The sequence below is a fragment of the Suricata suricatta genome, chromosome 3 (genome assembly GCF_006229205.1).
Source record: "Suricata suricatta isolate VVHF042 chromosome 3, meerkat_22Aug2017_6uvM2_HiC, whole genome shotgun sequence".
NCBI classification, from domain to species: Eukaryota; Metazoa; Chordata; class Mammalia; order Carnivora; family Herpestidae; genus Suricata; species Suricata suricatta.
In genome coordinates, this window is record NC_043702.1 from 117,741,407 (window position 1) to 117,766,152 (window position 24,746).

General features: G+C 41.7%; 1 protein-coding gene across 4 annotated transcripts in view; it reads right to left on the reverse strand.

Annotated features, from left to right (window-relative positions):
- The window catches only part of DARS2 (aspartyl-tRNA synthetase 2, mitochondrial), a 26,917-nt gene extending 2,307 nt beyond the window's left edge, over positions 1 to 24,610 (reverse strand). The window contains exons 1-16 of one of the 4 annotated variants that reach the window (XM_029934957.1): positions 23,921 to 24,610; positions 22,920 to 23,019; positions 20,991 to 21,057; positions 18,428 to 18,529; positions 17,951 to 18,046; positions 15,791 to 15,914; positions 14,825 to 14,871; positions 14,078 to 14,184; positions 13,204 to 13,273; positions 11,382 to 11,561; positions 9,997 to 10,104; positions 8,614 to 8,676; positions 5,383 to 5,535; positions 2,535 to 2,753; positions 1,998 to 2,108; positions 457 to 532 (exon numbers count right to left, since the gene is read on the reverse strand). In XM_029934957.1, the coding sequence (XP_029790817.1) occupies positions 457 to 532; positions 1,998 to 2,108; positions 2,535 to 2,753; positions 5,383 to 5,535; positions 8,614 to 8,676; positions 9,997 to 10,104; positions 11,382 to 11,561; positions 13,204 to 13,273; positions 14,078 to 14,184; positions 14,825 to 14,871; positions 15,791 to 15,914; positions 17,951 to 18,046; positions 18,428 to 18,529; positions 20,991 to 21,057; positions 22,920 to 23,019; positions 23,921 to 24,044 (1,747 nt within the window). In that variant the 5' untranslated portion in view covers positions 24,045 to 24,610. Of the gene's footprint in view, positions 1 to 456; positions 600 to 1,997; positions 2,109 to 2,534; positions 2,754 to 5,382; positions 5,536 to 8,613; positions 8,677 to 9,996; positions 10,105 to 11,381; positions 11,562 to 13,203; positions 13,274 to 14,077; positions 14,185 to 14,824; positions 14,872 to 15,790; positions 15,915 to 16,789; positions 16,978 to 17,950; positions 18,047 to 18,427; positions 18,530 to 20,990; positions 21,058 to 22,919; positions 23,020 to 23,920 lie in introns of those variants that run through there. The other 3 variants (XM_029934959.1, XM_029934958.1, XM_029934960.1) reach the window with 3 other exon arrangements.
- Positions 24,611 to 24,746: the final 136 nt, after the last annotated feature.

Consider the following 24,746-nt stretch of genomic DNA (forward strand, 5'->3'; position numbering starts at 1 on the left):
GAGAGACCTAATGGAGAACCAGGGGGAACGGAGGAGAGAGAGAGAGTTGGGGAGAGAGAGGGATGCAGAACTTGAGAGACTATTGAAAGCTGAGAATGAACTGAGGGTTGGGGGGGAGGGGGGAGGGGGGAAGACAGGTGGTGGTGATGGTGGAGGGCACTTGAGGGGAAGAGCACTGGGTGTTGTATGGAAAACAATTTGACAATAAAATATTATGAAAAAAAAAGTCTTTCGAATGCAAATTATCAGTCAAGTTTTATCTTTAACTGGTAAAATACACTTTAAACATATCCCAAAGACATGAAGATACAGATTTAAATTCTAGTAATATTCTTGGGCTTGTACCCTATCCTTTTTACCTCCTCTCCTCCTCCACCCCTGCCTGTAAATTGAGCCCAAATTTGAGACATAGGGTTATGGAATGAAATTTAGCTTGTAAAAGGATACACTGTTTACCTAAGGCAATTCCTCCATGAGGGGGCGCCCCAAAATCTAAAGCCTGGAGCAGGTGGGAGAGCAATTTCACATCTTCCTGAAATTCAAAACATAATTCAATTTGAATGCCCATTTAGGGTCCACCAAGTGCCGCACAAGTGGTGCTAAAGGGAAAATAAAATTGAGTTAAAAAAATACCTTAAGAGCCAGAGAATACAAGTCACAGACACTAAAACATGTGGAGACATGCCTGGCACTCAGCACCAGTCCCACGTGTTATGCTGCAAGCGAGGACATGGAGACGCAGGCTTGGAAAGGCAGGGTGAGAGCAGGAAGCTGAACCGTCGCAGGGCCAGGCCAGGAAACGTTATTAAGAGGGAAGTGGTGACAAACGCTCCTGGGAGGTAGGACAGCTTGGTGGCCAAGAACCGGCCACTGGGTTTGGTGGCTCTGCAAGTTAACGTAGGTGGGGCGATGTGTGTAGACATGTTGAGAGTATGTGACAATGGTCCTCACCAGGCTGCACGCCAGAAAGAGGTGGGGCCCTTCCCGGGGACAGACACGGAAGCCTCACACTTACAGCTTTTCATTTAATTGGTCTGGTGTGGACTAGTGGGCGTGTTTCTTGGTTTTTTATCTTTAACACTTTGAAGTTGATTCTGTTCTCATGTGCAGCAGGGCTGAGGAACCACTGGTGGGAGGGGAGAAGCAGAATTTTCCATGGACTCATTTGAGAAGCTTAAACAACGAAAGGAAGAAAATCGGCTGGGAAACTGATGCCTTGAATTGGGAGGGGGAAAACTTAAGAGTGTCCCAATGTCCTTAACGCTAATGGGACGTCTGGGGGTTTGAGTTCTCCAATCCTGCTCTCAAAAACTCCACCCTAGTTAGTTAATCCCACAGAATCACCCTTCAGGATCAGACTCTCTTGGACACTTTCCATTCTGAAATCTATCCTGGCCTTCTATGGAATCATCAAGAAACTGCAGGTTCTTAGGTCTGCATCTGTAGAGACCCTTTCTTTTTAAAATTACCCCACTCTCTATCACTAAAAGAACTCTGTCTCTTTCTGTAGCTTATCAACACTTCCGTGCATGTCTGACCACATCATTTTTTGAGCAGTGTGGCGGTGAGGAGGGTAGGAGCTTGTGCTCAAGAGCCAGGCTGCCGGGATTCGAACTGTGGCTCAGTTTACATCTGTGCTGTGTGGCCTTCGGCAAATTAATTAATCTGCCTCAGTCACTCATTTTAATTTATTTTACTTAAAAACATTAAAATATTTTTAAATGTTTATTTATTTTTGAGAGAGAGCACTTAGTGCCTGGCACATATAGTAAGTACTAATAAACAGCTTTTATTACCATTTACTTTTCAAAGTCTTACACTAAAGGTAAAGAGACAAGCCAACTCTTCTGTATCTAGAAAATCCTTCATTCAGAACAAGTTAAAAAGACCCACAAACATTATGGATGGGATTTATACTTCCTGCTATACCACCACCGTCAGCTAAAGCAACAAATATTCTGGTTAAAAAAAGCAAAGCAGTTACGAGACGACATTACCTTTAGCAGCGTTGCCAGAACGTAATGCTGGAGCTCTGCGTCATGGATGCGGATAGAACCACCTCCTATCTCACTGCCATTTAAAACCAAGTCGTAGTGTTGGCTACGGACCTAGAAGATTCACAGACTTTATGTTAGAGAAAATTTCTAGTTTTCTGTTCTATAGCAATTTATTTAAAAAAAATTTTTTTTAATGTTTTATTTATTTTTGTGAGAGAGACGGAGAGAGAGCGAGAGCATGAGCAGGGGAGGGTCAGAGAGAGAGGGAGGCACAGAATCTGAAGCAGGCTCCAGGTTCTGAGCTGTCAGCACAGAGCTCGACACGGGGCTCAAACCCACAAACTGTGAGATCATGACCTGAGCCGAAGCCGGACACTTAACCGACTGAGCCACTCAGGTGCCCCTGTTCTATTAACTATGGGCTCAAATCTGACAAATCTTTTCCGAGGCTTCCAGAACTGGGTCAGACTGTGAAATCTGAACTCCTTTGCCTTTGTTTTCACATTTCCTCTTAGATTGGAAGGGCAGATATGGTACCTGTTCAGGCTCAGTGTATAAGAGGTGGAGGTCACTGGGGTGGGGAGCAGTAAATGGGTGGTGGGCTGACTCCAGCTCTCCGGGATTCTCCTCCTTGGGAAGGAAGAGCGGGAAATCCACAACCCAAAGGAAAGAGAACAGAGCTGGGTCACGGAGCACCAGTCCTCTTGCTTCTAGAAGGTCGGCACATTCCAGTCGTAGTTTCCCCAACACAGAGCACTGGCAACAGAAGATACAACCACTGAGTTAACTGCTGTGAGAGTAGACAGCAAATGACACAACCTGGACCCTACAGTCAGGCTATTCTCTGACAAGGGATTAGACAATTAACAGATGAGACACTCCGGGGTGCCTGGGTGGCTCCATCGGTGAAGCGTCCGACTTCAGCTCAGGTCAGGATCTCACAGTCCATGAGTATGATCCCTGCATCAGGCTCTGTGCTGACCACTCAGAGCCTAGACCCTGGTGAGGATTCTGTCTCCTTCTTTCTCTGCCCCTCCCCACTCACACTCTGTGTGTGTGTGTGTGTGTGTGTGTGTGTGTGTGTGTGTGTGTGTCTCTCTCTCTCTCAAAAATAAATAAACATTAAAGACAAAATTTTAAAAATTGATGAGACACTATGAGCCTCTCAGGAGACACCGATCAGAGGGTGATCTGACTGCAATGTGGCTGAGTCGGACTCGGCCGACTGAGGGAGGATTTGATTACACAGTGACTGGGAGCACAGGTACCAGAGCTTGACTGCCTTGGGTGTGTCTCAGTTTGCCTACTGACTTCCCTACACCTTTTTCCATAGTCAAATGGAGATAAATGCACCTACTCCAAAAGCCGGCCGTGAAGACCAAGACAAGGCATGGAAGGTGCAACACGACTGGCAGCTGTGTGACCTTTCTTACCATTCCCGAGGGGTCGTGGTGAGGCTCTGATGAGCACCTGGCACAAAGCTGATGGCTAATACGTGCTGGCTATTAGTGGAGCAGCAGTACGGATTAGAAGTTAGTTTAAGAGCGTGATTTTTGGAACCAGACTCTGTAGGTTGGACATCTGGGTCCTCCACTTCCTAGCTGTGTGTGAGCAGATTTTTAACCCCTGGGCCTCAGGTTTCTTACCTCGGCATGGTAACCGTGTCAGTCCTTCTCTAGGTAAGACTGGTGTGAGGATTAGATTAGTTAATATGCACAAAGTCCTGAGAGCAGCGCTGAGCCAACAGGACACACTCCCTGAGTGCTAACTCTGATAAGCAGAGCTTCCCTGGAAAAGGGCTGTCAGGACAAACCGTGCCTGGACCATGCACAGGTGTCCCTTTATGGCCTCTTCTACCTTACATTTAAGTATCCACACAGGGCAGGTGCCCTGTGACATATTCAGAATGCTAATGCTATTCCATATAAGTCTGGTTTCCAGTTCTTTCAAGGAATCCCAGGAGGAATAAGAATGATACCTTCCTAAGAGAAGAATGCCAGTAGTTTCACTCCAGAGAGAGTGGAAGGGTCCAGTGAGTCTGCAGCAGGATTTTTATATAATACACAATATCCTAAAATTTGTAATAAAGTGGTGCATTCCCTAGCAAGTTTAACAGGGATGTTCAGTCTAATATTCAAAACAATGTTGACGGGGCACCTGGGTGGCTCAGTCAGTCAAGTGTCTGACTCTTGAACTCTTGATTTTGGCTCAGGTCATGCTCCCAGGGTTGCGGGATCAAGCTCCGCACTGGGCTCTGCATGGAGCACAGAGCCTGCTTAAGATTCTTCTCTCTCTGTCTCTCCCTCCCCCTCTCCATCTCCCCCACTCATACTCACTCTAAAAAAAACCCAAAACAAAAATAATGATTAATTCATTAAAAAATGATGGTAGCATCAAAACAGATTCGTGATTAAATAGCATTCTTCACTCCACTATTGCAGGGGAAGGGATTACATTTATTTATTTAAAATATGTGTTTTAGATCTTTTTTATTTATTTACTTACTTATTTACGCATTCATTCAGAGTAATCTCTACACTCAATTTGGGGCTCAAACTCAAGACCCTGAGACCAAGAGTTGCATGTTCTTCAGACTAGGCGCCCTGACAGTGGGGTACATTTAGCATTGAAACCGAACCCTGAAACTTCTCCGTTGGAAGGAAACAATGATATGCATGGTGCAAATACAAATTAAAAGAATGAACTTGATAAAGTACTCATCAGACACCAATGCTATAAAGGAAGCATACTTCAGTGCAAGAATGAATTTATGCTACATTTGACCTTTCCAGTATATTTTCAATATTCATGCTTGACTTCTATTCCATACTTGTGTATATCTTACAACGGTCTCTATGGCCAAACCCCGTCTCCCCAGACCTCCTTAAGCACGGTGATTTAGCCAGGGCGTGGTGGCACTCAAGACCCCCTGCTGCTGCTCGTGAGGAAGGAGCGTCCTGCCCTGACCCAGCAGGGCTGGGACCTCTGCCAGCCCAGCAGCTGTCCAGCACCTCATCGGTCCCTCCACATGTTCAGGAATGCATTACCGACAAAAGTTTGGATTACCAAATTTTCCTAATCTGCAAGATCTTGAAAATGAAAATATTCTCCCCAGTGAAGATCGATGGCCCTCTACCTGAGTGGCCTTCCTAATCAGAGCCAGACCTAATCTGTGCGAAGAATGCCAATGGAGGCTGGCAGCTGGTGACACACACTCTAGTTCTGATACAGTGGGTCATTAAGGCTGAAAACATTATTCAATATAAAACGTCATGCAGAGCAGCTCCACTTAATGAAATGGACACCTTTAAATCTGTGTTAAATACACAGGAGAAAAGAGGCGTTACTCAGTATCAACAGCACAGATAGAGGCAGCTTTCCTTACCACTTTCCTGTGCTCTCCAGCCGTGAGCAGGACCACACTGTCCTCTTGGATGTCCATCAGTCTGATTAGTTCTGATCTTTGCTCCTCCATTATGGACTTAGCAACTGGAGAATTCCAGTTTCTGTTGGCTTTCAGGAATACAGGCAAGACTTCCTGTGGCAAAGAAAAAGACTTACTGACATTTTTTAAAAAGTGGGGTTGATTTATTTTTCTTGTAGTGTATAAAGATTTCTTGTTCCCAACAGAACTGGAGAGGATCTTAATTCCCTCCCTCAACCCCTTTAAAACGATACTTAAGGAATTACAAAAGGAATCTCACTATAATGAAAAAATAAAAGGGGATGTAAGGTGGGGAAATTCTGGCAAAGAGATTTCTGCAGATCTGTGGCAGGCTGCAAGGGAGCGGAATAGGAAGGATTAAAGCAGCTAGACGCAGTAGGCTCCGGCCTGGAGAAAACTGGAGCGGCCTCAGCACAAGAAGGGACTGATCTTAGCAGAAGCCTAGAGAGGCTCAGGACTCCTAGGAAGCTTTGGTTTCTCAGAGTAATGGGCAAGGGCTCTGCTGCTCCCCCTAAACTGATCCCACCCATTCACAAAGCCCTTCTGAGGACCTTGTACTCCCAAAGAGCTTTAATTTTTTTTTCTTTAAGTAAGCTCTATACCCAGTGTGGGGCTTGAACTCACGACCTCCGAGATCAAGAGTCTCATGCTCTAGCAGCCAGGTTCCACTCCCAACTAGCTTTCAAATGCCTCCTTCTGGCATGTGGGTGAGGAGATGGGTACTAAGGAGGGCACTTGTGATGCATGCCAGGTGTTGTATGTAAGTGTTGGCTCGAGTTCAATTGTACACCCGAAGCTAATATTACACTGTGTTAACTAACTGGAATTCCATAAATAAATGCCTCATTCTTAAATATATACAATTAGCAGTCATCATACATCAGAGAAATTCTGCAGTATTAAAAAAAGGGGGGAAGGCACCTGGGTGGCTCAGTCAGTTAAGCATCTGACTCTTGATTTCAGTTCAGCTCATGATCTCACAGTTTGTGAATTCAAGCCCTGCATTGAGCTCTGTGCTGAATGTATGAAGCCTGCTTGGGATTCTCTCTCCCTCTCTCTCTGCCCATGTGCCCTCTCTCTCTCTCTCTCTCTCTCTCAAAATACATAAATAAACTTAAGAAAAAAAAAAAGGACCCGAATGGATAGAGATAATTTAGGGACCAAAGCAGGAAGGACTGAATCCTCAAAGGCACCCAAAAATATATTTTATTAATAAAAGCAGAATAAAATATGATGAAAAAAAAACAAGAAACAGATACTGGGACATAAAAATGATTGGTTAAAAAGAATTCAACAGAAGAGTTGAAGACATCTCACAGAATGAAAAGGACAAAGAAAATGATAGGAAAGGACACAGGAAAAAAAGGGAGACATATAAGTTATAAAAGGAGGTCCAAATAGAAATTGAAGAAATTCCAAAAAGAGAGACTAGAGAGTCTGATGAAGTCAAAACAGTAAGTATTAGAAGAGTTTCCCACAGATGACAGACATGAGCCATCATACTGAATGGGCCCTTCTAGAGTGCAACACACTGAATGCAAAATGACCCAAAGGTACACAAATTGAAATTTCAGAACATGAACAATCAGGAGACTAAATGCTTCCAAAGAAAAGCAATCGGGTTTGCTACAAAGGAATAAATTCATATAAGCATCAGGCTTCTCATCAGTAATAGCAGGTACAAGAGAAAAAAGCAATGCCTTCAACAAGCTAAGGTTGTGCTGTGTAATACAGTAGCCACCACTCACAAGTACATACTGAGATTAATTGAAGTGAAATGAAGTTAAGGGTTTAGCTCCTCAGGCAGAGCAGCCACACTGCAAGCACTGGAGAGCTACGCTGGCCAATGGCTACCGTATTGGATGACGCAGATGCAAAACATTTCCACCATCACAGACAGTTCTGTTGGACGGCACTGCTCTAAAGCGATATGACTGCCAATTCAGGATTTTATACTAAAGCCAAATTAGCAATCAAATGTGGGGTTTTGAACATAAAGATATTCTTGAACCAGCAAGTTTAACTTTTGCCTGCTTTCCTGGAAGTTACTTGAGGATCTACCTCAGCACAAATAAGAAAGAGGAAGATTTGGGATCCAAGGAAAGTGGCTTCAACTCAGAAGCAGGATGAAGAAAAGGTACAGAAAGACAGCTGTGCAGAAGGTACAGAGCAGTTCGGTGTGGCCTGTGTATGGGAGCTGTGTCTCTCATGCAGGAAGGTAAGAGATAAAGTTCAAAATGGAGAAGTAACAAAAAAAGCAGTATGTAGATATAGTTCTAAAAATGGAAGCACTCTGGTTGGAGAGGGACTGGATGTGGCTTGAGCTAGAGCAAACACTTACTGCAGCTCATTATTAATCCTTTACCATTTGTGTTTTTACCTATTGCTAATGCATATACATATTAAAAATGTAAGCTAAGTTAGAATATATTAATAATATGAAAAAATGGGTGCCTGGGTGGCTCAGTGAGTTGAGCATCTGACTTTGGCTCAGGTCATGATTTCATGGTTCATGAGTTTGAGCCCCATGTCGGGCTCGCTGCTGTCATCTTGGAGCCACTCCGAACTCTCTGTTCCCCATCCTCTCTCTGTCCCTCCCCTGCTCACACTCACACTTTCTCTCTCAAAAATAGACAAACATTTAAAAATAAATAAATAGGGGCGCCTGGGTGGCTCAGTTGGCTAAGCGTCTGACTTCAGCTTGGGTCATGATCTCGCAGTTGGTGGGTTGGAGCCCCGTGTCGGGTTCTGTGCTGACAGCTAGCTCAGAGCCTGGAGCCTGCTTTGGATTTGTGTCTTCCTCTCTCTCCGCCCCTCCCCTACTCGCTCTCTGTCTCTCTCTGTCTCAAAAATAAACAAACATTATAAATAAATAAATTGAAAAAACAGAAGTAGTGTCCATTTCTTCTATAAAAATCCAGGAAATTAGAAAAGAAAAAAAAGAGGAAAAGAGAAGAAGAGGAAACACCAATAATTTAACAGGAGTTCCATCAACTAAATGCTACTGAAGGCTTATTTCCTGGTCCTGTGGTTTCTAGATGCAGATTTCAAACACTGGGAAGATAAAGAAGTAACAAGACCTCAAAACTAATGATTGTACAAGAGCTCTAACAATTATTAAAAATATTGAATCCCTAAAAGAGAAAAAAATTGTCGTAATTAAATCCTTACCTGATTAAAATGATCAGCTGCAAATTTTCTAAGGGACTCAATGTCCTTCCTTTTTAAGTATTTCTGATGAAAGAAAATCAAAGTAAGCTTATAACATGACAGGTTCATAAACATGTCCATGATATCAAATGGGATACAAATATATTTTGTGTCCTTCCATCACAATAGTAGGAGTCAATAAAAGTTTAGTTTCTGCTTCCAAGGGCCAAAATTTTAAAGCCTGTAACAGGGCCTATTAATTACCGCGCCCCGCCCCCCCCCTCCCAATTATGCAGGCCTCACTGGAAATGGCCATGAATGTATATGTGTGATACGTAGGGTAAATGTTCAAAAGGAATTTTAACAACTGAATTGTGTAAGAAAAAATAACTTTCAGATCAAAAAGAGGACTCGGAATTTGCTTATTTCAGGTCTCTTAAAATTCTTTATATCTTACTTTTAAAAAATCATCTCAAAACCTTTAAGTGAGACACTCTATCATCATAACTAATATTCTTGGGGCCCTAGACTAGGTATGGGAGATGCAAAAAGGTGGAGACCTGGTTCACAACCCCGCGCTTCTTATAATACGCATGGGGAAGACCGGGCCTACACAAATTGAGGCAAACAACAACAACACGCAACATATGTTATCCTGTGCTTACCTGGACACATTTGTTATCTGTGGACTAGAGTATGGGCACAAGTCACTTTCCACTACACGTATGAGGTGAACAAAAAGTAATGAGACTGAATTCTGATTCCCATTTTGAATACACTAATATGCTCCAATATACAAATGAGTAGTCTTTCAAACTAGTAATTTTATCAAAGGACTTCTGGAACCCCTCTTATTAAATTACGTTCAACACAAGTGTGCTAACTCCAGAAAACAGACATGTCTCATCACCTCAGGTTCGGTGTTCGCCGAAACCAATCCCTCCTTCTCCTGCCCTTGTTTTCCTTCTTTTGCTTTTCACAGCACCACCTCATTTCTCCTCCCTTGTTTGAATGCAGCCGAGCCCGGAGCCCTGGGGAGACCGAGTGTCAACATGCAAGGGCAGTGCTGGAGCTGACAGGGGCTGGAGGCCTTGGGGTAAACTGAGGCCGGGGCCCGGTAAGAACACAATTTCGCGCTCATCACTGCTGGGAATGATCCCAAACAAAATACAGGAGTACTTTACGTTGTTTTTTAAAAGGAAGTAAACAACTCTAGATCTTGAGTGTACACTCATACTCACAAGGTTTTCTTCTTCACTTACAGTTTTAGGGACACTATTAAACATTATATAAAAATATATATTCTTCTAAAAAGAATTGTTCTTGAAGTTTAAATGTGCCAATGTTGAAAATATTTACTTCCCAAATATATGCTCTAGAGAAACAGAACTGTGCATGACTTACTGTTCCTTCAGAGATACATATGGCCTTGACCGTTCCTTGGGGTTTACTCAGCGCATCTTGAAGATATTCAACCTCCGTGTTTCTGAACACATCACTAATATCTACAATCTATAAAATGGGTAACAAAAAGGGTAAGTAAAAGTGAAGTAATTTTTATCTCAAAAACTTTTACAATCAAGATTCTTAAGAAGCCAGTAGATCTTTATTAATATTTATAGAGTGCATTCATAGGGTTTACCATGGGCTGGGGACCATGACAGGGATTAATATTCTAATGTATTATTCATTGCTATTAATTCATTTAATCAGTACAACAAATTATAAGATAGATCATTATTCTCATTTTAACGTACGAGGAAACCAAGGCACAGAGAGGAAACTAAATCTGCCCAGATGATACAGCTGGTAGGTGGCAGAACCAGAATTTAACCTAAGAAGTCTGTCTGAGTTAAGAGGGCGCCTGGGAGGGGCTCAGTCAACTAAGCATCCAACTCTTGATCGTGGCTCAAGATCACGATTGATCGTGTTCCTGTGACTGAACCCTGAGCCGGGCTCTGCGCTGACAGTGAGGAGACTGCTTGGGATTCTCTCTCTTCTTCCTCCCCCTCTGCCCCTCTCCCACTCGTGTGTGCATGTGTTCTCTCTTTCTCTCTCTCCCTCCCTCTCTCTCTCTCTCTCAAAATCAATAAACAAGAAGAAAAAAGAGCCACTATTTCATATTACAAAAGAACAGAGTGGCTGACAGCTGTAAGCAGGCACTTAGGACTTTTTGTATATATTTCTTCATCCTAACACATCCTAATGGTGCCTATTTATAGACAACGTAGAACTTCAATTTCCCACTGAGAAATGGGATACAGAAATGTCACCAGCATGACAGATGTGAAGGGCTATTTCTAAGAGCAAATAACAAGAGACTTGCTAATGGAAACTGCTCTATATAAACACCCTTAGTTAAATATATGTAGATTTTGATACTTTGAGTAAACATTTCCATATGTTTGAGTTCTTTATAGGCGAGGGGAAAAAGAAAAACTCTTAATCATTTGTCTTCCAAGTGTCATTTTAGCTTAAGAAAAATTGAAGAGGAAAGAATAGGGTTTTTATTCCCTTTCAAGTTACCATTAATGTTCATATAATTAATAAATTCTCAGTAATAAAAACTTTATAGCAAGAACCTTGCTTTTGGAAGGGGTCTTAGAATAAAATAGAAAAAAAGCACTGCAGTGCTAGTGGGCTATTATTCTCTCTTGCTGCAGCTTGGTAAGAAGCTAAGATTAACAACAAAAAATATAACAATGTGTGTAACGTTGTAAATTTCAAAGTGGTTTAAAAGACTGTAGGACTATGTGGGGGCAGAGTCTTGGAAAAGCGAAGAGAGGTACCTTCATCCCAAAGCGAGTGTCGGGTTTATCGGTTCCATAGCTGGCCAGTGCCTCAGCAAAAGTCATAGAAGGAAAAGGAACCGCCACAGGATCTTTATCCCTGGGCCAGGAATACTGGAGCAAGCCCTCAATTAGACTCCGGATTCCGGTCTGGTCTACAAAAGACATCTCTATGTCAATCTGAAACCAAAATAACATATGGAAACGAACTTGAACGGCCACAATATTAATATGTACATATGTATACATTTCTCTGATTTCAAGTTACCACAGGATTCTGCACAAAAATACCTAATGCATGGATGGGGTTGGGGGGACAAATTTTACTGTACATCTGTTTTATGTCAGGCACTGTGCGAATACTTTACAAATATCAGCTTGCTTAGTTGCCATCACTATTCTCACAGTGGAAGGCTCAGAGAGGCCACAGACTTGCCTGTGTGCATGCAGTTAGTAAGCAGTGAAGCTGCATTTCATTCCAGGTCTGGCCAACTCTGAAGCTTATGATTTTTGCACTTCACCACACTGACAAACACACCACACCGATACACTATGATACAAAAAACCCCATCACGATAGCTTTGATGAGTCCAGAGATTAGACAGATTAAATGCCAACATACAGCATTGTTGGTTCTTAATGTACAAGATTTGTTTTAAGAACTTTATCCTACGACAGCCATTAAAACACTGTTAGAATCTCCGGCATTTCTTAGTACATGACTGTACTCCTGATAAAACGGACATATGGAATGAATCAAAAATTAAACCATTAGTGTTTCAACTGCAGGTTAATTTAATTAAATGGCTGATGAATAAAATGTAGTAAGAAGTAAAGCACTGGCACACACTAAAGATCCTGTGGGTTTGGCTCCAGACCACTGCAACAAAGCAAATGGCATGATAAAATTGGTCAAAATTAATTTTTTGGTTTCCAATTGTATATAAAAGTTATGTTTAGGGCACGTGCATGGCTCAGTCAGTTATGTGTCTGACTCTTGGTTTTGGCTCAGGTCATGATCTCATAGTTCATGGGTTGAAGCCCCACATCGGGCTCTGCCCGATTCTCTCTCTTGGGATTCTCTCTCTCTCCTCCTCTCTGCCCCTCCACCCTACGTCTCTCTCAAAATAAATGCATAAAACTTAAAAAATATATTTATTTTTACAGGGCTGCCTCAGTGGCTCAGTCAATTAAGCAGCCAACTCTTGGTTTTGGCTCAGGTCACTATCTCACGGTTTGTGAAATGGAGCCTTGTGTCTGTGCTATCAGTGCAGAGCCTGCTTGGGATTCTCTCTCCCTCTGTCTCTCTGACCCTCCCCTACTTGTGTTTCTCTCTCTCTCTCTCTCTCTCTCTCTCTCTCTCTCAAAATAAATAAACTTAAAAAAAGTTATGTTTACCCTATACTGTGTAAACATAAGTGTGCCATAGGATTATGTCTAAAAAAAGTATACATCTTAATTAAAAATATTTTATTGCTAAAAAATGCTAACCATCATCTGAGCTTTCAGTGAGTCACACTGATCACAGATCACCAAAACAAATATAATAATAATGAAAAAGTTTGAACTACTGCAAGAATTGCCAAAATGGGACACAGAGACTCAAAGAACAAATGCCGTTGGAAAAGCGGTGCCGAGACTTGCTCCACACAGGGCTGCCCCTGACCCTCAACCCGTAAACGACGCGGTGTCTGCGAAGCAAGGCAGAGCCAAGTGCAATAAAACAAGGTACGCCTGCGTACACACTCACTGCCCGGTCTTGGAATGCGTGGCCGCAGCAAGGCTGGGTAGGGGAGAGACAAAAGGGAATATAACTCAGTACCTGAGTAAACTCGGGCTGTCGGTCTGGTCTCGAACCTTCATCTCGGTAACATCGGGCAACTTGAAAATACCTACAGTTGAAAAATAGCACGATTTGAGGCATGATTCTAGAAAGATACACATACTTTTCCCCAAAAGCTCATGGCAGTGCAGTCTATGAAATAAATTAATAATGGTACTTAGAGGAACATAAGAAATTTAAAAATTCTTTATGATGCTCTAAGTAGACATACAGCAGACCCACGAGAAACTAACTGCTCTATACGTTGTCTTAAAAATACACGACGGCACCTTCTGATGTTCATATATTAGACTGGCATGCAAGGCAGGCTATACTTAACACAGTCTTTTGCTTTCACCAAAGCAAAATACTTGTTGGTCCATGAGTACACTTGAGCTTCCTTGTGCTAGGCTGTTCCCATTCTCCTCTTCATCTGCTGAGACCCAGCACTATCCCAGAAAGCCTTGCCCACAAAGATTTTTTTCCTATTTCCCAAAACAGTATCATTTCAAACCTCTTAATACCAAGTTTTCAATCCTCAACAAACTTCTTTTTAGGTTCTATCACAGTTGCTTTTATCTGTTACCCTATTCTGTCTTACTATATTCATTAACTCCTGGAGAGTGAAACCTACTCTTTTTTGTTAATTCCCTGCACATCCACTAGCATAGAGCTTTGCACATGGTGTCCACCCAAAAAATCTTTACTCAATAATGACTATAATGTTTAAGGTATTTTATAAGTATTTTCCAAATGGTCATACATATCCTAACTTCTTTTGAGTGATCAGACTATTTTGTGTTTCCTTTTCTCCTCTCCACCTCCTCCTCTTTCTTTTTCTGACAACTTACTCCTAGCAATAAAGAAAGCTCACCTGTCTAAACCACCAACCATCAGAAGCTGCTTAAACTGTTGAGGACTCTGAGGGAGACAATAAAACTTCCCAGGTTCCCTGGATGGTATTATAAATTCTTTTGCACCCTTTTAATGAGAGAAAGAGAGCAGAAATATTGTTAACAAAATCAAACCTAAGGCCTGGTGGAAGTTAATACTTCAGCTCATCATTGAAGTTAACAAAAGATCAATGACAGATCATTTCTTGCTCATTTTTCAGTCCCCCAAAAGGCTTGCACATGGTAGGCTTTAAACTATGTTTGTACATAATAGGTAATAAATATATGCTTGTTAAAATGATTTCTCAATTCCTAGCTAAAAGAATTTTGCGCAATTCCTATTCAATAATTGTTAACTGGTTTTAAAAGGAAAATTATTTTGGGGTACATGGGTGATTCAGTCAGTTAAGCATCTGACTTCAGCTCAGGTCATGATCTTGCAGTTTGTGAGTTCAAGTCCTGCTTCGGGCTCTGTGCTGACAGCTCAGAGCCTGGAGCCTGCTTCAGATTCTGTGTCTCCCTCTCTCTCTGCCCCTCCCCTGCTCATGCTCTGTCTCTCAAAAGTAAATAAACATTAAAAAAAAAACCAACCCAAACCTAGTTAATATGACCATCATGAGGCAGTAAAATACATGAAAAAACTACAGCCAAGTGAATAGAAAAACGAAGTGGTCCAATTTCATAACTAGTAGGACACTATTAGAAGGCTGATTAGGGACTGTACTTACCCCAGGGGTCCTCTTACACAATGTTGGTGTTTCTATATCCACAAACCCTGAAAAGAGAGAAGCATCAGGATTTACCACTTAGGAACTTGTCAAATATGTTGTCTGTGGTTCAATTCAACAAATCTGAGGCTACATCTTAATTAGGAATTTTGAGGGGCGCCTGGGTGGCTCAGTGGGTTAAGCGTCAGATGTCGGCTCTGGTCATGATCTGACGGTTTGTGAGTTCGAGCCCCGCACCGGGCTCTGTGCTGACAGCTCAGAGCCTGGAGCCTGCTTCGGATTCTGTCTCTCTCTCTCTCTCTCTCTCTCTCTCTCCCCCCGCACCTCCCCTGCTCATGTGCTGTCTCTCTCTGCCTCAAAAATAAATTAACATTAAAAAAATTAATAAAATTTTTAAAAAAAGGAATTTTGACTAAAATAAGTTACCAAGCCTGCTGAATACTGATTTCCATACATCCAAGAAGGAAGCTGAAGAGTTTCATAAAACCCTATTTGGTTCATAAAGTGACACTTTTGTCATGAAATAATTCTAACTCTTTGATGGATTCTTGTCTACTGAACCATTTTGGTTTTCTAACTGTTCTGCTAGTATAGTAAAAATAACGTAAACATAGTAGGAAAAAACCCCAGGACTGAGTGAAGAGTCTAGTTTAATTCATAGGAAATTTCTGAGCTCTTAACAAATTAGTATAAGTATGATGAAGAATTAAGAAAAGTTACAGAAATCAGCCACAGAGTTGTCCCACCTTCAAGACAACACCTTTCAAAGACTATTTGTGACCTACTAGAGAATTAAATTATGCCCTAAGACAAAACACCTGGAAATAAATCTTTCTTCAAAAACGGCTTTCCACACTGAGTTAATTCTGGCAACTTGTGACCCAATGATGCTAACGAGAGGACATAATAAAGCTGCTGACGAAAACAGAAGGGATGCTGAGAGGCCCGGCCCATCGAGGCCCTTACCATGGAGATTACAGAGGTATTCCCGCATCTTCATGACCATCTGGGACCTCAGTCGCAGGTTATGCTGCATTTGGAAACTTCGCAAGTCTAAGTAGCGATACTGCAAACGAAGAGCCTCTGTTTTCTAAACAAATTTAAAGAGTTTTATGTTCAAACATTTTTGAATACTAAGAAGATATTAATTTTAATACAAAGCTTGATTTTGCAAAAACTTCAGTTTTATCTTTAGCTTCCACCATTTGTGAATCAACATCATTCTTTATTTTTATTTTTCCTCTCCTTTATTTTAGAGAGAGTGAGTGAGCAGGGGGAGAGGGCAAAGGGGGTAGAGAGGGAGACGGATAGAGAGAGAAAGAGAGAGGGCTCTTTCCCACAACCCTAGGATCTTGGGACCCTAGGATGATGGTATGAGCTGAAATCAAGAGTCGGAAGCCCAATGGACTGAGCTACCCAGTTGCCCCTAGAACATCATTCTTTTTTTTTTTTTTAACATTTATTCATTTTTGAAGGACAGAGACAGGACGTGAGCGGGGGAGGAGCAGAGAGAGAGGGAGACACAGAATTCAAAGCAGGCTCCAGGCTCTGAGCTGTCAGCATGGAGCCCGACATGGGACTTGAACTCACGGACCAGACTACAAGATCATGACCTGAGCCAAGGTCACACATTTAACCAACTGAGCCACCCAGGCGTGCCCCCCTCCCCCAGAACACCATTCTTAATTCCTACAGCTACTAAGTTTGTGACTAGCATAGATTTTATATATTATTTTTTTACTATTCATTTTTATTAACATTACCTTTTCTGATTAAAATTTGCCTACCCTCATTAAACATTTATCCATTCATTTAAGCCCACAGTTGAGTTTTGAGAGAAATATTTAAAGACTTCAAGATCTTTTAAAAATATACAAGAGTAAAAAAAACCACAAAAAACCCCCAACACCCTCTCCCACAAAAACCCACAACACAGCAGAGCGCAAACAGCTATGACATTATTACCTGAGCGGGACTACGGGTATAAGGAACGCACGGACAGCACAGGCATCTCCATGCCTGAACGCATAGGAACCGGTGAGGAGCTTTGCTTATTTTCAAGCCTGTAAATCTCTGCATCTCTCTCTGTGCTGACAGCTTTTGTTGTTGTTTTTTTTAAGTCTTTGTTCTTCAAATAGTTTATTTCTTTGACACTAGAAATTGAAGAACTGTCAATTCTTTTGGAAAGCTTAGCTGGGGGAAAACTGTAGAATTCCTTTTTTCTCCCCCACAGAAAGGTCAACCCTGTAATTATATTGCTTTTTCTAATTAAAAGATTAAGTTTTGAGAATGTGAATGTAACACTAAGTGGTCATGCAATCAATTTAAAAACCTTTTTATAGATCAGTTTATGAATTAATTGTGTATACATCTACAAGTGTAGATAATGTGACAAAGTCCAGATTGTCTGGGTGTACTCCCCAGAGCTAGTTAGTTCCAACAACCCCTGAAACCTTGGCAAAGAACATCCTAAATTGCAATAATCAGATTTATATGCTTGGGAAGTCAAGGAAATGTTTCATCACTGTTAGAGGCTTAAAGGTAATAGATGAAGGGTCTCCTACACCATCTGACTATTTCCAAGATAGACACAAATTTCCCTTCAAAACATAGGACAGTAGCAACAAAAAAAACTTGAAAGTAACAGTTCAAGTCTGAAAGGTAGAACTATGTTTCAAGCTCTCTGTAAACGCAGCCTGGGTGTTTAGGAACGCAACAGCTTAACACACTGTTGCTCCTTCAGAACAGGTCCAGAGGAGCTGCAGAAGAGAACACTTCAGGGGCACCTGGGGGTGTGCAGGGGGCTCAGTGGGTTACGCCAACGACTCTTGATTTCGGCCCAGGTCAGGGTCTCACAGTTTGTAGGACTGAGCCGCTCATCGGGCTCTGCGCTGTGAGCGGAGCTGGGGATACTCTCTCCGCCCCTCCCGTTTGCACGCACGCTCTCTCTCAAAATAAATAAATAAACTTAAAAAAAATTATAAAGAGAAAGAACACTTCATAATATGTCTACAATAAAATACTTGATTTTGTAGAAGTAACACTTTTTCTTTTAAAAACTCTGTAAACACTGGTTATCAACATTTCCTAGATATCCTATTATTTTTTAATAACAAAGAATGGCACCTTCATGAAGTCCTTAATTTCAAAGGGCAGCTTCTTGCAGGCATTCAGAAGTTCAGCCGATTTAACTTGGATTTCGATCTCACCCGTTGGCATTTTCTTAGAGAGACAGACAGAAGAGACGAATGTTTTAAAAATCATTCCTCAGGACATGTACAAGGGGAAGATGCACGTGCACTTATTTACAGAATGTAAAATGTGTAGGTGCTGAGAGCACATAGGCCGAAGCATAAATGTCGGTGCCAGAGTTTGACATTCATATGCGTATCTGTGGTCTATGTGCTCATTAACGAAGGGCTTAACATGACCCTTCGCACAGGTGTGTGTCTGTGGTGAAGACTCTACAATCTGTAGGTTCGTCCGTAGAACTTGCGGAACCTTTAGTGCCTGACGTCTAGCAGGTGCTCATCTCTTGCCTGAGTGTGCAGACAGTGCAAATACACACAGGTCAAATTTACAAACAGTTTCTAAACTACTCACCGGATTCTCTTGTCCTGGAGGTCGGGAAATTACCTTCCCAGACACCTGCACCACAGACTCCACCGGGGCTTCACATAGAATCTTCTTCACAGAAGCAGCTGACTACAGAATAGGACAGAAAAACAGTGCTAACAAACGAATTTAAAGGAATATGTAGCAACTACAGTAGTCTGCGGTTTAGGACAACAGAAATACTCACGGCCTAGTTACGGCCCTTAAATACTGCTGTATATACTGGGGCTGCCCTTATGACTTTGTTAAAGAATTTGGTCAACTGCATCCCCATTTTGACTCCATAGAATACAGCCAGTAAGACTATTAGGTACAAGGTTTTTTTTTTAATTTTTTAAAATGTTTTATTTATTTTTGAGAGATAGAGTGAGCAGGGGAGGGTCTGAGAGAGAGGGACACACAGAGTCTGAAGACAGGCTCCAGGCTCTGAGCTAGCTGTCAGCACTGAGCCCAATGGGGGACTCAAACCCACGAATCAGAGATCATGACCTGAGCTGAAGCTGGACACTTAACCGACTGAGCCACCCAGCTGCCCCTATTAGGTACGTGTTTTAACATTTTTTCCTTAAAGGAAAATAAGGAGAAGAATGATTGATGTAAACAATTCCTACATACTTTTAAGGCAACTGTCTTCAGAGTTAGTCTCGGGGGCAGTTAAGTCCAATAGCAATAATGGGGTCCAAATGAAAGGAACTCTCCTGGGTTAGCTATGCTCTGGATCCTCATTCCTGAAAGATAATTCATGGCTCTTTACTTACTTTAAAGACTAACAGCTGAATAAATCCTATGTTTCTTAGGTATACAAGCACTTGTAAACATTACCACAAGAGAAACCAATACTGCCCAACAAGTATGATGTGAGCTATTTTTTTTTAATGTTTATTTATCTTGAGAATGAGAAAGAGTGAGTGAGCACATGTGAGCAGGGGAGGGGCAGAGAGAGAAGTACAGAGCAAAAGAATCCCACACAGGCCCTGCGCTGCCAGTGCAAAGCCTCACGCAGGGCTGGAACTTACAAACCATGAGATTCTGACCTTTGCTGAAATCAAGAGTCAGATGCTCAACAGACTGAGCCACCCAGGAGCCCCTGACATGGGCATTTTTATTTTATCTAATTTTAATGGTAATTATTTTGAGCAGGTAGTACCTTCATATGGCTCAAAATTCAAAGGGTACAAATAGATGTACAGTGAAAAGTCCCGCTCCCCAGAGGTATCCAATGTAACACGAAACTTATGCATTGTTCCAGGAACATCTCATAATAAACAAACATACACACCCCTTTTTTATACAGGTAATAGGACTCTACATGCTCATCTGTATCTTGTTTTTGTCACTTGACAATATATTTTGGATTTCTTTCCAGATTAGTGCATAAGCAGTTTCTTTCATCTTTTTTCTATGGCTATACAGGGGTGTACATTACTTCTTACAGGAGTCTCTTCTTAGAGGGACATCTTGGTTTTCCCCAATTGTTTTCTACTAAAAATAATCCTGGGGTGTCTGGCTGGCTCAGTCAGATAAGTGTCTTACTCCTGACTTTGGCTCAGGTCATGATCTCACTGTGCGTGTGTTCCAGCCCCGCACTGGGTTCTGTGCTAACAGCTCAGAGTCTGCTTGGGATTTACTCTCTTCCTCTCTCTGCCCCTCCCCTGCTCATGCACACGTGCGCACATGCTCTCTCTAAAATAAATAAATAAACATTTAAAAAATTCTTGTAAACAGGGTGCGTGGATGGCTCAAGTCAGTTAAGCATCCGGCTTTGGCTCAGGTCATAATCTCCCAGTTTGTAGGTTCAAGCCCCGTGTCGGGCTCTGTGCTGACTGCTCAGACCTGGAGCCTGTTTCTGATTCTGTGTCTTCTTCTCTCTCTGCCTCTCCCCTGCTCACACTCTATTTCTTTTTCTCTGTCTCTCTCTCAAAAATGCACATCAAAAAAATTTTTTCTTAAATTTCTGTAATGAAGAAGCTTGTATTTATGTCATTTGCATTTGTGTAAGTCTAGGTGTAAGAAAACTAACTAGAGATGAAATGAATGTTTCAAAGAATATACACTTACTACTTTGATATTGCCAATTGCCCCCTGCAGACTTAGTGCGACTTTGTACTCCCCCGAAGAAGATATGAGCACGTGTTGTCCCAAACACAGTGTGCTATCCATCCAGTATTTAATGATAATTCTGTGCAGTTTTAATCATATTTCTCTACCTATGAGTGAGGTTGGACATATTTTGATATGTCTATTAAGCTACTTAAGTTTTCTATTCAGTAAATTTTATTTTCATGTCCTGGGTTCATATTTCTACTGGTTCACTGGTCTTTTTGTTTGTTTTGATTTCAAGTAGCCCTTTAGAGAAATTAGCCCTTTGTGATATGAGTTGCACATATTTTTTCCCAGTTGGTCATTTGCTTAGTGTTGTTTATGGTAGTTTTTAGTTTCATTAATAATAAACTTCTGAATTTAAAACCTCAAACATACTTATCCAACATACTTAGCTTATTCTATCAGTGTCAAAGAGGTTTTCACATAGTAGTAGGAAACTTTCTATTACCTCATCCTGGGGAATGAGAACTTGAACAAGCCCGTGGAAATCTCTTAGGACCAGGAAGATGTTCTGCCTGATCAATGAAGAAAATGAACATGTTAAGATAAAATATATGAGCCCAAAATTTAAGCAGACAAAACAAATCAGACAAAGAAAAAAAACCCCGTGCAATTTCCCAAGTTCTTTTTATGATTAATTATATGCTTTCATTGGTTATATTCATGCAACTATATCAATGTAGCTGATTAATGAAAGAAAAAACCATACTTTTCATTTTCATTTCCTTTTTCAAGTAAATTCCATGCCACACGCAGGGCTCAAACTCACAACCCTGAGATCAAGAGTCACATACTCCACCTACTTGAGCCAGCCAGGCACCTCAGAATTTTCATTTTCAATTTCAATTTTTACCTGCTATATAAAAAGCTTACTAATGCTACCCAGATGCTTATTTATGCATTTATTTATTGAGAGAGAGAGAGAGCGAGCATGCAGGGGAGAGAGGAAGAGGGAGAATCTTAAGCAGGCTCCAGGCCTAGTGTGGAGCCTGATCTCATAACACAACTATAAGATCATGACCTGAGTCAAAATCAAGGGTCAATGTTTCACCAACTAATCAACCCAGGCTCCTCTATCCAGATGGCTTATTAATGAAAGGCAATTTTTGTAAGCTTTATTTATTTTGAGAGAGTGAGAGCGAGAGAGAAAGCACACACAAGCAGGGAAGGGGTAGAGAGAGAATCCCAAGCATGCTTTGCACTATCAGAGCAGAGTCTGCCGTGGGGCTCCAACCCACCAACCATGAGATCGTGACCTGAGCTGAAATCAAGAGTCAGATGCTTAACCACCTAAGCCACCCAGGTGCCCCAAAAGGCAAATTTTTAATTTTCATTGGCTGAAGTCTTTATAAGAACATTTTATTAAATCTGGAGACTTTCCACATATTAAACTCCAAAGAATATATTTTAGGATATTAGAAATTTCTACTTGGTCATTTTTGAAATATAGCAGTATAAACTCATCTCTCTCTCTCTCTCTCTCTCTCTCTCTCTCTCTCTTTTTAAAATAACTTAATGTCTATTTATTTATTTTAAAAGAGAGAGAAAAGCAGAGGGAGAGGGAGAGAGAATCCCAAGCAGGCTCCATGCTGTTAGCAGAGTCCAACATGGGGGCTTGACCCCACGAACCATGAGATCATGACCTGTGCCAAAATCAAGACACTTAATCAACCGACCACCCAGGTGCTCCTAAATTCTTCTCTTAAAACAAAAGATACAACATATAATTTTCTAGAGGAGGTCCAACTACTAATTTAGTGTTTCTACAAAACATCAAAAGACCTCTCAAATTCCAACATTTTAGTGTTCAATCTATATTTCTCATACTGTCCATACCAGGAAGAGGTACAGAAAGTCTCCTCAGATTTTGAGTTCAGGAGATAAAGTCACTAAATGTATGAGTCAAATATCCACCCATTTGAAACATATTCTTTAGGAAGGCCATTGTGAATTAATGTACCATTCAGGTATGTGCTGGAATACAGAGATGAACAATGCAATGTGCTTTAACCTTAAGGGATCACGGTTTATCCTTTTAGGGTTTTCTCTCCCTACATTTAGAATAAAGTAAGCTTTTTTCATGGTATTGAAGCTTACCAGTTGGCCCATTGCCAATTACTGGTCCCAGGAAGTCTTCAACTTTAGTAAGTCAAGGGAATTCAGTCCACTGGAAGAACACACTTTGTTTCTAGGCCCTTCAAAAGATGCCACTCGAGTGACTCTATTCGGGTCTTTTAAAACAACCCTGAAAACTGAATGAATTGTGAGAATCCTGCAGGGCTTACAAAGCTTGTATTGTTCTGACTGGTTGGAAATTAATAAAAGTTTGGAAATGACTGGGGGAAAAGAGCCACTGGGCATTCTTCAGCCAGTTTACCTTCGGTACTGAATCCATCCACACAGAGTGACTTCTTGGCCTACGTGAGAAGAACGCAACTCTCCGCAAGTGTTGGTCCGAGCAACAAAGCTACTCAATTCTTTAAAGGAGAAAAGCAAGATTAAAAATAGATCAGTTGCTTAACAATAAAGGCTCCTAAATTATTTCATTTTAGGCATTTCATGTCAATAAATTAAACTTACAAAGTAAGTTGGAAGTCTGTAATTTGAGCCAATCACTATTCAATTTACCTGCAACTGGGTCGAAAACCAAGTGAATTAATGATCTTAATGTAAATTTTTGCCCTGTGTTAGGAAATCTAAATTTTGATCAGGCAGTATTTGCCTTGAGACCTAAAATTACCCTATTCTTTTTATTTTTTTTCCTGTTTTTTATTTATTTTTGAGAGACAGAGAAAGACAGCATGAGCAGGGGAGGGGCAGAGAGAGAGGGACACACAGAATCAGAAGCAGGCTCCAGGCTGTGAACTGTCAGCACAGAGCCTGATGCAGGGCTCGAACCCACAAACCGTGAGATCATGACCTGAGCTGAAGTCGGATACTCAACCGACTGAGCCATCCAGGTGCCCCCTCAAATTACCCTATTCTTAATAGTGCACATTTCCTCCAAATCAGCTCTTAGGAATTACAGAAGTTTGATAGTATAGTAAATGGCTTTACTATGAATCTAGAGTGACACAAGTCACTTGTCCACTAGAAAACACTATTCAGGATATCCTGAAATATTAAAGAATTTTTTAGCCTTCTTATTAGTAGCATCAGCTAAATGCAGAATTCATGTGGTTAGTTTTCTGCTTTGTTTGTTTGTTTTGTTTTGAACTCCAGGGGGAAATCCACATTATAAGAAAGGAAGGAGTGAATGATCTGTCTCTACACATAAGACTATCCAGTTAAGTCTACAGGAAAATGGAATAAGAGCACTCCGACTGTAGAGAACAGGGGGAAGTAGTTTAGAGGACAGAGCTCTTCGCTGCTTTCAACCTGGAATTCTCCTCCGTGAACCAAGCATCAGCCTTCTGGAGAGAGAGCCGTGGATGCGGTGGGTGATCCTTCCAGTGGGTGTGGATAAACCCCTGCACAGCCGACTTAACCAACAGGAGAACATGTTGCAACCACAGCAGGATGGCGAGAGACGCTCACGAATCCCAAGTTGCCGGTGGTGGTTGGTGACCAAAAGTCAGTTTTGGAAATCTACACAAATCCCTTAAAATGCTAGGAGTTCCCGCTCTCTTCTGCAACATTTAAGCCCTTCTCCGCTGAACATTCCAGTACTTGTCTAGAAACTAGACAAATCAGCAAGTTCTTCGGAGTCCTTGGAGAGCGGATAGGGGGAAGACCTTTATTCCACCCTCAATGCACCAGTTTCCATTTCTAACAAACCAAACTGCGGCCAGAAGAGCCGAGACCCATTCCACACAGCACGGCAGAGTGGGACTCCGCGACCATGCAGAGGAAGGGGCCGGTCACTAAGCGCACACCCTTCCCTTCCTTCCACGCTTCCCACGCAGGCAGAAAGGAAAACAGAAAGGAATTCAGACTCAGCTTTCAAATTTCCCAGACCTGGTGGCAACCCTCCGGTCTTCAAAATAAGGAAGGCGAGCAAACCCCAAATACAAAACCTTCTCAGGGCCCTAACCCACGCCAAACCGCTGCTGGGAGCCAGCCGCTCCTCATTCGGCTTCCGCGAGCGCCGAAGTTCGACCAATCAGAGCAGAGTTGTCGCCGCCATGTTTACTATGGGCGGAAGTTTGAAGGAACGCTTTGCGTAAATACCAAAACGCTGAAGACTTAACTCCGCGCGATTAGC